Raw genomic sequence first — 16,318 nt, forward strand, 5'->3', positions numbered from 1 at the left:
CTTGTATTTTTCGAAAATACCCCTCCTTAACATGATATATCTGTTTAGTATCCCAATTGCTTATGTACAGCGCATGATTTTCTATATAGCAAGCCTATTTAAAGGTATAGGCAGTGGCGGATCTAGAAATTTTCATAAGAGGGGGCCCACTGACTGCCTAAGGGGGGTCCGATTCCGTCACGCTTCAGTGATTCCCTATATAACCAACCAAAATTTTCTGGAAAAGGGGGGGCCGAGCCCCCTGCCCCCCCCTAAATCCGCCTCTGATCGGTAAGTAAGTATATAAATTCTCTCCTTCATTTATCTCCCAATCTCTGCATCAGTGCACAAACGTAATTGGATCAGCTGTGAAATTATTCAATGATGTGAAGAAAAGGTTAACATATATAGAAATCTTATTTAAAAGATTCTAATGTGAAAGGATGTAAGTATCATTCGTAGGCGGCTTTTGAGAGAAGGTTGACTTATTCAACTTACAGAATGTTTGGGGGAAACGCCCTAACGCCCTACTGTTTTAATATCCTAAGCAGCAAGCCAGAACGACTCACAAATACTAACTCTTGATAGATATCTGTAGTCACGTTTTCATTCTGTTGACACTATCGTCCAGGTATTTTATCAAACATGTAAATATTTCATAAATATGTTATTATAGTAATAAAAAGAAATTAAATAAAATCATAAACCCGTGTTGCAGTACAATATGTACAAAACAAAATTATTGATTCCCACAGTCGTTGATTTCATTCAGGATGCCATGCTACTTTGACTTTTACGACTGCTTATCAAGTGAACAACCATATCTACACTGCTTAAACAAAAACAACACTTATGATCATATATAAAATATTAATAATACTGAGTTTTGGTTCAACCATTGTATTGTATAATATTGTTGTTTTGTATATAATTATTCTTCATTATAATCACACACACTTGGGGATAATTGTCTTACCATTAACTTATAATTTACAAGTAGATCTATTGTGGCGTAATCAATTCAAAAAAAAAAAAAAAACTAGCAGTAACTTGTATATCGAAACTTTTGTGTAGGTAACAATGTATATATGTACAATGTAAATAACAGAGTAGACTGGCGTATCCGTCAATCCGAAACCGGCAGAGAACCGTTATAAATGACAAGTTCCTGATGAAAGATTCGAAGAAGTGGCTCCGCACGTTCAAACCGAAGAAGTCATGTGGACAATATTTTCATGTTTGTAAATAACTTTAAGTTTTCATAAATGTTTTTATCCATTCAGAATGTTTTATGCCTAGGTTTAGTTTTTTATTGTATTTTTTTTTTTGCATTTTATTTTGTTTACACATGTTTGATTAAGCTAATTTTTAATCTCTTGTTATTACGAGAGTGGGCGTATTGGGTGTAGTTAAGTTAACCGAGAAGGGTTGCTTATACTAGTTGGAGGTTCATGGGAGTGTCCATGTGAAGATGATTTACAGTGTTGGTAGTTCTATGGTGATACGGTCACATAGAAGTGAAAATTGCAGCTAATGAGATGCTGATTTTCTGAATTGGATTGCCCAGAGATAATGATTAGTTGATTTTAATTGATGCTTTTAATTATTTTATCATTTTGTTTACGCTTGGATTAACGGTCAAAATTCCGGAAAGACCTTACCATAATGTATTTGAATAGATTAATAATTGTCAAACTTGTGTTATATATTTTTATGATTTTTGTTTAGTGCCTCTTTTGTAGTTATAAATATCAAGAGTTTGAAGTTGAAAAGATAATTGTTAATTTAGATTTTAAGATTAATCTTTTTGCAAGTTTTCCACAACTATTCACGACGTAAATTGATAAATTACATGGTATAGCAATTATCATTATTTTTTTTCCATTATTATTAGTTTAGATTTTTTTTAAGTAGTTTTAGTAAAAGAAAAAGTTTATTTTTTAATGTTCACATTTCCTCCCCTTATCTTTTTACTTTGTGTAATATTTTTGGTATGATTTTTTTTAATTCGAGTGAAAACGAATTTTGTTTAGCGGGGAGTGATGTGGCGTAATCAATTCCATCTAAGATTTGATGGTCAGTTCTTAATCAGTTTAATGACCTTTCATCTTGTTTAATGTGACACTTTATACGATACATTAGTTGCACAGTTGAACTGCAATAGTTTATCCAAATAATCTAAGACCATTAATCAATGCCTTACATAAATTAAGAACATGTGTATAGCTGAATCTTGTGAGAAACTTTATGTATTGGTCAGTTATATTGGAGTAGTAGCTTGAAGTACTAGTAACATGTTTTATAGAGCTGGAATTTAGTAACGTTGTGTATTGGAAGTTATAATTGTGAATATATATTATATATACATGTACTTTTATAAGATTAAACATGTGAACATTAAGGAGACTTAGTTCAATTCTAACAGTGACTTTATGGTGGCATATATACTATAGCTAGTTCCCTATATTAACGGGCAACATGAATTACGATCCCGGATACGTAGATCCGAAATAATGACATAGTCCTAAAACACACACAAGAAAGCCCCGTTATACTATGTGTACAGTTTGTGACAGTATGCTGAAATTTAAAATATTCATGTTCTCAATAAAAATGTGTTTAGCTAATTCCTGCGCTTTTGCGCTTTTTTGTTGTTAGGGATGAGATATACATTTATAACCTGCCATGCCATGTCTGTTTTTTTGTTTTGTTTTTATTTGTAGCGATCTGATGAGTTAAGCCTTTTTTCAAATGATTTTTATAGTTTGTTCTTATGTTTTGCTGTTACACCACTGTCACAGGTTAAACATTCCCAAATCAAGAGCCTGTTACAGTAGTAAAAAAAAAAAGAAGATGTGGTATGATTGCCAATGAGACAACTCTTCACAAGAGACAAAAATGACACAGAAATTAACAACTATTAGAATATTCAGATTCTCGCCATTGAAATAGCAATGTATTTCATTCGGGCAAAACTCAGTCCTATAGATCCTAAAATCCATATACATGGGTTTTCTGTCTATGTATTTAGTTCGGTCCCCTTCCGAGTCAAATCAAATAGTTTAATAGTGTTTTTTTTTTTTTTTTTTTTTTTGCTTATCCCTGTTGTGCATGCAACTTTAGTGAGTAGGAGTAAAAATTTGATCAACTCAGAGTCAGATTACAAGTCAGATAGTGTCATCCGTTGAACTATTTCCCAGAAAACTGATATGTAGAAATTATACTTGGGTCTTTATCATGTTTATAGCGTTCTACGTTAATGCCAATCTTTACAGTTCATCAAGTTATGGTTGCTTGAGGACAGGATCCTGGTATGAGCCTGTTTACTATCAACGTGAAACTCGACTATATCTTCTAGCGTTCTATACTCAGTGTAGTATCGTTTGAATTTATATGGTTTACAAAAGAGTAATTCAAAAATTCAATTGCATTCTCAGCTTATTTAAAGTACTATTCATTCATCATACATTTGTATTGACTGTTTATACGAGAAAAGCTATTTTTAAAACCGCTATGCTTCGCAGGCTATCTATGGTCGAGAGAATATAAGGTCGATCCACGGTGGGTTAAATGATCTTAAATATTAAGAATAGAAAGTGCGAATAAGTTACTGTTTTAAATTTAGCCTGCACAAGGCAAATTTTATGATAACCGTGTAAGCCAACTGTAGCATAAAACGAACACTTGAAAAAATACCAGTGTGGTATAATGCTCAAACCAAATTTATTATTAACGTCCGAGTATGAAGTAAAAAATATCAAAGAACGGAACTCCAAGGTCCACCGCATTGCACATATTTTATCTGTCAAGGGACAATTAAAACTAAAAATGTAGACCAGAACGTTTTCAATGCAATGATATTCCATATATAATTATTATTTCTATGGGGAATAATCAGTCTTTTTAATAAAATACTATATGGTTGATCGGATCTGGTTTTCGAACACGCGGCTTTTCTTTTTGTCCAAGACCATGATTGCTGCAATTAAATAACTAGTATATTAAGTAGAGAAAAAAAATATAATTTAAACCATTCAGGTTACGGTCCTTATTTGAAGTTTAAGGACAAGGAGAATAGCACTAAATAATATTGATAGGTTGAAGCAGAGACATATCTGGTTTAGGTATATATTTAAATTTTGATTAAAGACATAACGCCAGGGACAGTCCCTGGTTACGATAATAAACAAAGAAATGTTTCATCGGTGCAAAAAGGTACCGGTTAAAAAAAACATTTACAAAAACCCTCAGCTATACTAATTATAATTTGTACATTTAAGTTTGCATCTTGTACACAACACATGTCGGATTTTACGGTAATTTTATTTGAAAAAAAAATATCGTCTATATGAAACCTAAACCGCATAATAAACTATAAAAGGTCAAAACCAGAAAACTTACGGTTTGTCTGATTTGTGTAAAAAAAAAACCCAATCATATCCAATATCGGAACGAAATATGTGTATGTAGCAACTCCATACCCATAACGGCTGTCGCTATATTATGTTCCAACCATAAGAAATTAGAATATCAGGACTTTATCTGATATATGAAACAGGTGGTATACGATATGTTTTGTTATATATCTCGCACCTGTCTGATATATGTAGACTGGGAATATGTAATATGCACATTTATCTAGACAGGCGAACCAGTCTATGATATATGTACCAGCTAGGCATATATGGGACAGTTGTGTTTCCGTATTATGACTTTATCAAATCATGTGATTTATTTCGTATCACATGAGGATAAAATGGCGGCGCCCACTGCCGCGAAGGAGCATTTGTACAAAATTCTTGTTATTGGAGAATTTGGTGTTGGTAAACGAATTTTGTTGGAAATCATACAGACTTAATCTAGTATCTATTTTACTGATTCCTTTCGAATTCATAAGTTTAATCTATTGGTCACAGGTTTCATTGTAAATTTGCCTAAATTATGAAATTAAAAAAAAAACAAACAAACCCAATCAAATGGCAAAGAAACATGGACCCTTGGTTGGTTAGTCAAACTGATGAAAGGCAGTCCTAAATCTTAAGCTGCAATGTTTTCTACCAGTTGATTTCATACAGCCCGTAACAGAGAAGTGATCGAATTGATGTTTCTTTTCCGTCAAAATTACCTACGTTATCGACAAACTTAATTGAGCAGTGACCAAACTATTGGTACTTTAACGTTAAAAAGATTGACAATGCTGACAAACTTTCATGTGTCGATTATCAAGTTTAATACCGATAATATTGAAAATAATTCTAATAATATGAAACAAAAAGTTTGGTATTTTCATGCACAGAAATTTTGAAGATATGAATACTTGTTTAACAGTTAAATGTTTGGAATAATTCATTGCAGTGTATATCAAATTCATTTTAGACGCTGTATTTCTAAAGAAAAATGTGCTCTATAGCTGACAAAGAAGTGTGAACATTTTGCATTGATACTTCCATGGCCCACCGTGCTTGTGTAAATGAAACAACTAATTAAATAGGAACCAAATTTTGATAGAATCTTGATCGTTTCCAGTGAGTTCTTGAAAATGTTTGGTCGCCACGCTGAAATAACACACATCTGCTAAGGCACGAAACAGTTTGATTTTCAGGAGGGGAAAAAAGGGGGCGGGGGGTTATATAGTTATATATCTCAAAATATTTTAATAACCGCATCGCTGGTCAGATTTTTATGCCCCCGCCTTTAGGCGACGGGGCATTAAGATTTACCCTTGTCTGTACGTCTGTACGTCCGGTCTATAAAATTTTTGTCAAATATATATCGGCTTGTGTATGTCGGAATGGTTTGATATTTGGTCTGCAGCTTTATCAAGGTAAATTGTACCGTGTCTCCCCTTTGCAGGTCTGTCATTCGTCTACTTCCTGTTTGGCGGGAGCATCTGTGTCTCATAGACACATCTTCTCTGTTTTCTATTACAGTTTATACAGGAAAATTTTGTTGACATTTTTTTTTCATATGACAAAATATTGAGGCAGCAGATTTTTTAAGTCAAAATCTAAAAACTACCAGGCCCCTTCCTCCATGAAAATTAAATGGTCCGTGGCAAAAATAAAAAATTCCCACATGTTCAACTTCAAAATTTGACCAGATTCTATTCTTAACTGTCAGATAATATACTAGGTTAACATAGAAAATGTCCTGTATGGGACGATTCTGTACTCATACTTCCCTCGTAGTTGGGTACAAGTGTCCTCGTAGTGAACGCACCCGACTACGCATGCAGTAAAAAGTGTACTCTTACGTCGGATACCGGGCAGTTTCTCTGTTATATCTGTACTTTATCAAATGCATGTACATTTTAATATTTTCTTAATATTAAATAGGTAAAAAATATTGCTGAAAGCCTGTTCAGGGTTTCTTTCTTGTGTATGATTATATAATTTTTCACATGCCTGAACTCATTGACGATAATGTAAGGTGCTCTGTTAGAAAAAAAATGGATTTCCAGTTCGGGTTTGAAAAAGAAATTTCGCCTTTTCTTGAGCCTGTTTTGTACATTTAGTTTAACAGATATGATCCAATGGAAATTTTCACATGTAACCTTCGGTAAATAGGAAAATGAAAAGATATGGGGTAATTTACAGAGAGACCACACTCCATCCATGAGAAAAACTGAGGGAATTTAAAAATCTAGAGGTCTCCGCAAGGCTTTCAACAAGGGTGGAATCTCACTCCTTCTGAAAGCTCTAAATCGCCCCAACGTGTTCATACGTTTGGTCATCAAGAGATTCTGGTTTCTCTTTTTGTGTGTCATAAACTTTCAATTCGGATTTGAAATTAATTTCCGTACATAAAATTTTAGGACGGTCAGAACATTTTAAGGACGCAACAGATCGATGTACAAGTTTAAGTAGTACATAGATGTGCAATAATTCAGCTTCCTGTACATGTTCATGAAGTTCTAAATTTTGAATGTTGATTTCTTTAAAAAACACCATTTTTTTACAATAAAAAATCTCAAAATGTCCGTTAACAATGAAAAAGTTTGACCGTGAAAAATCACATATCCAAGAAAAGCAGTCGTTTAATTGATTATAAGAAAGTTTCAGTATATCATGTCAAATTTCTTTAATTTGAGAGTTTTCCTTTAGTTACAAATGTAGCTCCATGTCTGATGGTGAAATAAAAATGAATGTCTCATAAAGTGGTGAATTAGTTTCCATAAATGACAGATTAATCGGGCCAAGCTTAGTAACTTACAGTAAACAGACTACTGAAACATTGACGCACTCGTCGAACTGTTTAAAAGATATGTGTTTATGACCAAAAATTTATATACAACTTCATTTATAAATTAATCTGAATTTCATAGCGCATCGTCACAATAATGAAAGTTATAAAAAAAAAATCTATAACCAGCAGATCTATACTTCTATAAAGAAAGTATTCTTGTACAAAAGGGTATTTATTATAAAATGGTCCTAACTATAGAATAGATAGTTTACAACAGAAATCTTAAACGGAAGTTTCGACAATTTTAAACAGAAGAGATTTGAAAATAAATTTAACTTTAAATAAACACTGAAATAATTTTAATACTTCAAAGGTGTGAATAAACCAACAATCGCAATCTTTCCTCGTAACAAATGATAGAAATTTCGGAGATCCCATATTTGATCCTTTACCGTTAAAATGAAAATGCCAATGACAGAGGTTGATTATAAAAAATGTTTTACTGTGTTAAAAAAACTTCGACTTAAACAATGAAAACTTACACGTTGGACATGAAATATTTTGTCGATGAAGAAAATTAAATAATGTCACTTCTGAAATAAGTTTGTCGATAACGTAACTTATTCTGACGGTAAAGAAACGCAAATTCGATCACTACTCTGTTACGGGCTGTATTAGTCTACTATGAACGATGTTGGGGGAATGTCCATGTTGGAGGAATGACCGCCTTGAGGACAGGATATATTGGACTTGATAGCTTTAACACTTTAAAACTACTAACGATCATAATTTTTCTCCAATAATTTAATATAAATAATAAGTACTAAGAATCTAACGTATGCCACCTGTTAATAACATACTGTGAAGTACATAAGATTTACTGGTAAGAATCAAAAGGTGTACAACATGTACAATGGGAGGTAACTCTCATTCCACTTAATTGGAAACCATCTTGTATAAGATTGTCTCCCCTTGATACTTCATCACGGTTTTAATAAACATGTGGCTTTAAGCAAGAGAGCATGTTCCAGACACTTTTCATACTTTATAAGTTATCTTCTTAAGCATGTTTTAAGAATGTTAAGTTTAAAAGATATTTTTTAAACATTTTTTATATAATCATGATGATCATGATTATATGTCTTATATACTTTATAAGGTATCTTATATACTTTATAAGGAATCTTATATACTTTATAAGGTATCTTATATACTTTATAAGGTATCTTATATACTTTATAAGGTATCTTGTATACTTTATAAGATTATAGTTCATTTAGTTTATAAGATATCTCATATAATTTTTTAAATATCTTCTAAAGAAAATTATGTGTCGCCAGTAAAACTGCATTTGCAACCATCAAACTGCCAATTGATGTTGGGAACTCTTCAACTATAGTACTGTTTTTCCTTAAATCTATTAAAGAATGAAAAATGACATTAATGCCAATTGTGTGTATGAACATTTAAATGCATAATAGATTTAGATTAAAAAAAAATGATTTTGAAAATTCACTGTAAAATATTTATTATTGAGACAACAAACTCACATGAAGTTACAGTATATACCATTTTGGAAGGATTTAACAAAGACTACAACAGATCAAAACACCAGTTTGTATTTAAAACTTATCTAATTAAAAGAAAACTCTGTATTTCATTTATGCAAATTATCAACATAAATTGAGGTTTAACATTTTAAAACTAACTTGGCAAAAGTTTATATTTATATTTTTTTATAGGGAAGACATCAGTCATCAGAAGATACACTGAAGGTAAACTATATATGATTCTAACATGACTTCCTTCAAACGCTTTGAGTACACAACTGTGGTAAAATATGAATATATGGTATTGGCTGTTCCGAATGTACTCCCACATCATATATTTTTTCATGAATGAGCTACCCAACGTCATAGAACGTTGACGTTAGAATATAAGCATTTTACGGGAAAATACACGCTTCTGAAACCAAAAATCATCACAACAAGGAAACGTAAACAAACGATGCTAAAATGTGTTTATAAGTCTTTTTTTTTGTATACATACAAGACATTTAAGAAAACTTATCTTTTAAATTCAACTAAACCTATTTTAATACGTTATTGTTAATGATTTAAGCATGTCACTAATTCAGTTTAATCCGTTCTTTTATGTCAATAGAGTAGTGCATTTATATTTTGGAACGGCAAATATTTGCCTTCACCTAGAGCGCATCAATCCAAAGAATTGCTGTTTTTGTCCTATTAGAATCGAAATAATTCACCACGATTGTAATACATTGTATCTGATCAACATCAACCAAATACAAAGATATGTTGAAGGTAATCTGTACATGATTGTAATGCATTGTATCTCATTAGTATATGCATTTCTTTTATATGTAGGTGTTTTTTCTCCAAATTATAAATTAACAATTGGAGTGGATTTTGCCCTGAAAACAGTTAACTGGGATGACAGCACAAAGATCAACCTTCAGTTATGGTAAGAAAGTATAAAATTTTGTAGAAATGATTTAAAGTGCTTTTGTGGTCTAAATGATTAAAAATGTTAAATGTAGAACCATCACAAAGAGCAGTTAGTAGATTGACTGTTAAATGTAGAACCATCACAAAGAGCAGTTAGTAGATTGACTGTTAAATGTAGAACCATCACAAAGAGCAGTTAGTAGATTGACTGTTAAATGTAGAACCATCACAAAGAGCAGTTAGTAGATTGACTGTTAAATGTAGAACCATCACAAAGAGCAGTTAGTAGATTGACTGTTAAATGTAGAACCATCACAAAGAGCAGTTAGTAGATTGACTGTTAAATGTAGAACCATCACAAAGAGCAGTTAGTAGATTGACTGTTAAATGTAGAACCATCACAAAGAGCAGTTAGTAGATTGACTGTTAAATGTAGAACCATCACAAAGAGCAGTTAGTAGATTGACTGTTAAATGTAGAACCATCACAAAGAGCAGTTAGTAGATTGACTGTTAAATGTAGAACCATCACAAAGAGCAGTTAGTAGATTGACTGTTAAATGTAGAACCATCACAAAGAGCAGTTAGTAGATTGACTGCAACATTTGGACAGCTGCATATTATTCTTTTATCAAAAGTATGTCTCAATGTTATAATTTTAGTACATGTATTGTGTCATGCTGAAATCTATTTTGTCACTTTTAAGGGACATTGCTGGACATGAAAGATTTGGCCAGATGACAAGAGTTTATTACAAATATGCGTAAGTTTTCAGACTTCACTTACAGATAATATTAAATACACTTGGTTACTTCTTTTTATTTTTTTATTTAACCATAAAGCTATAAAAGGAATGTTGAAATGTATTGGATTTAAATAGATATTTAAGATATATATAATATAAAAAAGAAGACGTGGTATGATTGCCAATGAGACAAGAGACCAAATGACACAGACATTTACAACTATAGGTCACCGTACGGCCTTCAACAATAAGCAAAGCCCATACCGCATAGTCAGCTATAAAAGGCCAAGATAAGTTCATTTAAAGGTTTCTTAGAGAATGGAATATTTTAATAAAGTACACAAATGTATATACTTTACATTTGATATTATACATGTTATAAATAAAAATGCTGTATTTACCATACTAAAATAGAATTCAATGTCTAGATGAATTTTATTGAAAACTCACCACACTATTCTCACTTTCTCTCTCTATTTTCTCTCCCTCTCTCCCCAGTGTTCAAACTGCTTTACTCTCAGCTCATATTTGTATATTTGAAGAAGAAAAAAAGAAAAAAAATGCTTCCTAATAGAAAGATGTATTGATTAGATAATATCTATAGATTTATATATTATATATTGCTATTATTTTTGTGTATATTATGTTGTAAATTGGAAGTTATAGATAATAAAAAATTATAAAAAAAATCATTTATAGGTACAGAATAACTGTATTTAACTCTAAAATATCCTTTATTTTTTTCAGAATAGCAGCTATTATAGTTTTTGATCTCACAAGGTAAAGTTTATATTCTTATTAAATTACAGTTTAGTAATAACAGATATCAACAAGTCTTTTAGCCGACTTTATGCTGTATGGGCTTTGCCCATTGTTGAAAGCCCTATGGTGACCTTTAATTGATCATTTCTGTATCATTTGGTCTCTTGTGGAGGGTTGTCTCATTGGCAATCATACCTAATCTTCTTTTTTGTATTTCCAAAACAATGAATAAATGAGAAAACATAGAAGTTCACGAAGCTCACAGAATGTCTTTGACAGATTTGATTTTAAGATTGTTTGAAAATGAATTTTGATTGAAAAAAAGCAGATGATGCAGGGTGTGCATTAACAAAACATAAGCACAAAAGACTTTCAGAGTGTTGTTTGAAAAAAAAACTGTTTAGATTTAACAGATGCTGAATGTATACTATAGGATTATGAGTAGGTGGATGTTTAACCTTTAAGTGTTGTAACTGATCACTTACATTTGACCTTTGACCTAACATATTATTTATCTCACTTACACTTCTAATTTCAGACCAGCCACATTTGAATCTGTATTGAAGGTAAGCATTTGCTTAGTTTGTGAAATTGATAAACATTAAGGAAACATTAATGTTGAAAATTATCATTGGAGTATAGTAACCAAAGGAAAATCTAAAGTATAGTTACCATAGGCAGTGTATATGGGAAATCTCAAATTGCAAAAGTCTTTAAAAAATCCTCTAATGTAGAAATGTATTCCTTCATCTTTTAAGCCAAAAAAAGGCACAGAGGGGAAAGAAATTAAACATTTTAAAAAAATATTTGAGTCATGAAATTTTAAATCTAAATATGGTCTGCAAATTGACCAAAAATCATGACAGTTTTGCAGCTAAACTCAAATTAGATTGTCCCTAAATTAATACAGTATATTGTAGAAATCTTATGTAGAAAACACTAGTGGAACTTTTTAATTTGCATTTATTGCACTAAATTGATACACTACAACAAGCATTTGATATCAGATCAAGGGAGATAACTAAAAGTAATTTAAAAATAATTTCAGAATAATTTTGTCTGAGATGTTAGGTTGCAGTTAAGACTCCACTGCAATTATTGATTATTATATGATTTTAATTGATTATAAGTTAAAAGACTTAAAATGCTTTGTATTGCATTATTTCATATAAGTTATAAGATATTTAAGCAGCCTTTCATCATTTAAATTTAATAGTTGGATATAGAAATAGCAGTTTAAACTAAAAAAATGTTGTAAAAGTCTAAAAACATTCCATGTATTTTGAATCTAATCTTAATTTATTTAAGAATTGAATGCTCTTTTTTGTAAATTTATTGGGGTGTAAAAGCATTGACCGAAGTACTTTTTGTATGAAGCGCGGAAGCGCTTTATACTAAAAATGTGCGCACGGTCAACGCTTTTACAACCCTATAAAGTTACAAAAAAAAAGCATTCAATACTTATAATTACATTTTTACCTATAGGATCATGAAAACACGCCTTTTATCAAGTTTTTATTTCATTTACCTGTGCACTTTATTGTGGGACCTCGTGTCATCATGAATGAAAAGTTGCATTGTGTAATGCAATTGATTAAGGAATATCAAGAGATTGCTAGTTAGCCAATCAGAATAACGTATTATAATGAAACATACATCTAATGTAATTATTTATATATAAAGCTTTTACATAATTATTATTTCCCATTTTCCCTTCTTTTTTCGCAGTGGCTAAATGATGTTCATTCCAAAGTAATGTTGGCCAATCAGGAACCAGTGCCAGTGGTTTTATTAGCCAATAAAGTATGATTATGTTAAATAGTTACCAATAATTATACTATTAAGTGTCTTTCAATGTTAATCTTTTGGATGCATTTTTTAAATAATAACATTGTTTGATGATGAAGGTTTCATCTACACGGTACCACCATGTACACTGGTATTCGATTTTTTTGTTTTTTTGTTAAACATTCATTTAGTTTGACAAGATTTTCTGTGACTACCTCAGTTGTCTCATGATAGTGTACTCTCCTTAGAATGAAGACTTCATCTATATATTTTCTTATTGGAGTCATCAAATCTGTTTCTAACTTTGTGTTCATGCCTAAATGCCAATTATTAGTGTAATAACCTAACCTGACTATTTTTTTAAAAAATTGGCTTTTCATTTAATGATTTTTTTGTATCTCCTTTTATTTTTATCTATAATCGTACAATGGAAACAGCTTTTGATATATCTATGCAAAAGCTTATTGCTTTAGAGCATTTTCATAATAAAACCCCCAAAATTGTAGTCTAATAAAGGTTGGCCAGGACAAAAAAAAAAGAAGAGAAATACATAGGTAGTATGTTAAAAGTTTTGATTGGTTTATTTTCAGTGTGATATGGAGAATGCTACTGTAGATTCCAGAGTACTGTCACAATTCTGTCAAAGTAATAACATTGTAAACTGGTTTGAAACATCAGCAAAAAATAATATTAACATAGGTAAATTTAACTAGAAGTTCAGAATAGTAGTATTATAGTTAGCTAGACCTTGGTGTTTAAACAAGTTTGAATAACCATATTTACATCTGATAAGCTAATTGGAATCAACTGCAAACTTAAAAATCTTATTCGAAATTTAAAGATTTTCTTGCTATCATATTAAATTCAGCAGCAGCAAAATATTGGACTTCCCTTTTCTTTGATTTCACAGTGACGCTATTGACAAGTGTGTAAAATTCAAGAAATGATATTTTTAAAAATAGGTTTCAAATGCACACAAATCTAACCCTTTACCTGTTTAGACTTTTTATTGTATAAATAAAATGCATAAAGAAAAACCTGCCCAGCAGTTACCAACAAGATGACTGCTTACTTGACAAAGAAAAAAATAAATGTTTCATAGTTTGGGAAGTTGAGTCAACAGTTATCAAAGGTACCAGGATTATAATTTAGTGCGCCAGACGCGCGTTTCATCTACATGTGCAAGATACCATATAAAGCTATCTATGGTATGTCCATAAATTTAATTTGACATATAATTGATGGTCTTTGATAAACAAGGCCTGACTCAGCTTTTTTGCTCCTTTAAAATATATCTTTGTTGAAAACTGTCACTACATTATCTATCTGTCAATCAATCTGTAAATAAAAGTTTCTGAATGAAAATAAAATATATTACTTCTAAATAATGAATTTATTTTTTAGCCCACTTTTCATTTCCTTTTTGTTCATATTTATTGTCTTAAGGTGGTACCCAACACTTTCACTAAAATTAATTTGGCTCGTTTAATTTTCATAAAATTTTGTCAAAGTATTTACTTTGACACTTAAACAAAAATATAAAAAATTAAAAAATTTTGAACCTACCGTTTTGTCAGAAAAATTACACTGGTTATATAGCAATTTGACAACCACCAATTTTGATCATTGAGAAGCTTAATATTCCTTTCACAACACAACGTAATTAAAACGTTTAGCTGACTTTACAGAGTTATCTCCCTGTAGTGTTAGGTACCACCTTAAACAAAATTTATGTTTGAAATTCAAATCAAATATAGATGAGAAACCTATTTTCTTTGTGATTTTTTTTACAGTATAAAAGAGCTTACTCATGAGGTTTGTTTTTTTGCCAAAAGTAGATTTATATATAAAAGTCTGAACTCTATATACATAGATGCATGTTTGTTATTGAATGTATTTCAAGGAAACTGTTGAATAATCTTCAGTTACTTTAGTCATTGTAAATGTTTTTAGAATTATAGCATGATATTAACAGCTTTGTGATTGGCTAACAATTATATCTTATTTGTATACTAGTATTTGATTAACAAAAAAAAAGAAATTAAACAAAAAAAAATTGAATTCATATAGTTTTTCTTGTCAACTTTTAAAGTCATCATTACAACAAACAAATATAAAGTCTTTAGTACGATTTTTAAACCTTAATTGTTTAACATTTGAAAGTATAATAAGATTAGTAATCAACGTATGGGTTATCCTTGTATATAATATTTACTTTTCTGTAAATAAATTTTGTGCATGTGCAATGTTCTGGTGGAGGATTTCTTTTCTACATTTTAAGTTTGGAATAACTGGTGAATATGTTAACATTTTAAAAACTAATCCGTTAAGGGAACACAGCTAGCACCCAACGCTGGAGGGATCTACTTAAAGAAGAAGAATCCTAAATTGGACAAGCTGTTATTTTTGTTATAGGATCTGTACATACCGAAAGCTTACTGTATAAAAAATGATTATGAGAACTATACACAAGCTGTATCTTTTGAAACCTTTTCCATGTTTTATATAATACTTATATCTATTTCAAATGAACTAATATTATATGAATCTATTTGCATCTATTTCTATTTATTTTATTGTTTTAGATGATGCTATGAATTTCCTCATTGACTATATCCTAAAACTTCCAACAGAGAGTCAACAGCCAGATGAACATATTAGCTTATTTAACCAACAAAATCAAAACACCTTTGATGACTCATTCGAAAAGGATAATAAAAAAACAAAGATAAAATCTGATTGCTGTTAAAATGATTTGTTGAATATGTGAAAAAGAAGTGCTCATTCAGTAGACTGTAATGTAATTTATACCAAGGGCTTAGTGCAATAATAGTACATATACTGTGATATTTGATTTATATTTTTATACATTTTTGGTGGAAAAAGACTTCAAGTCTTCTGAAGACCTATGGTGCCGACTTTAAAATCATTGAACCTCCGTATGCCGCATCTGTTTCTGTGCATAACAATTTCATAACAACTTCCGATTCTTGACACCGATTTTTACACATGATTAAGCATCTGAATCATTTTATTTGTTAATTAGGATAGAAAAACAATCACTATCGTAAATATGTACCCTTTTATTTATGTAAATTATTAGATTTCATCTCATCTACATGAAAGTTGTTTGTTTACTTGTAACCGGATGTTTTTAATGTAGATATTTGTAGTACGCATGCATGAATTTGGTATCGGGTCGACTCGCCTAGTTTACATGTTCGCCCTTGGTCTGTTCGTCCTGAGTTCTTTCGACTATATAGACAGTACGTCGCCCTGTGTTCATTCTCTTCACTCTTATCAAGGACTTTTTATAATACGTCCTTGCATTTATTAAAAAGATATTGATATTAAGGGTATCGTTAAAAAAAACCTCTAAAACACGATTTAGT

The 16,318-nt window shown here is 30.8% G+C and overlaps 1 protein-coding gene across 1 annotated transcript; it reads left to right on the forward strand.

Annotated features, from left to right (window-relative positions):
- The first annotated feature begins 4,671 nt into the window (after window positions 1-4,671).
- On the forward strand, window positions 4,672-16,051 carry LOC143067853 (ras-related protein Rab-32B-like). The gene is made up of 9 exons (XM_076241436.1): window positions 4,672-4,802; window positions 8,907-8,939; window positions 9,552-9,648; window positions 10,338-10,394; window positions 11,124-11,156; window positions 11,677-11,704; window positions 12,867-12,941; window positions 13,517-13,625; window positions 15,512-16,051. Exons 1-9 carry the CDS (start codon window positions 4,688-4,690, stop codon window positions 15,673-15,675), a joined length of 711 nt encoding a protein of 236 aa, XP_076097551.1. The 5' UTR covers window positions 4,672-4,687; the 3' UTR covers window positions 15,676-16,051.
- The last annotated feature ends 267 nt before the right edge of the window (window positions 16,052-16,318 follow it).

This window comes from Mytilus galloprovincialis, chromosome 3 (assembly GCF_965363235.1).
Source record: "Mytilus galloprovincialis chromosome 3, xbMytGall1.hap1.1, whole genome shotgun sequence".
NCBI classification, from domain to species: Eukaryota; Metazoa; Mollusca; class Bivalvia; order Mytilida; family Mytilidae; genus Mytilus; species Mytilus galloprovincialis.

Coding starts and splice junctions, on each gene's coding strand:
- LOC143067853 (XM_076241436.1), top strand. CDS start 4,688: ATGACTTTATCAAATCATGTGATTTATTTCGTATCACATGAGGATAAA. Junction 9,649..10,337: donor AAGATCAACCTTCAGTTATG/GTAAGAAAGTAT, acceptor GTCACTTTTAAG/GGACATTGCTGGACATGAAA. Junction 13,626..15,511: donor AAAAAATAATATTAACATAG/GTAAATTTAACT, acceptor TTATTGTTTTAG/ATGATGCTATGAATTTCCTC.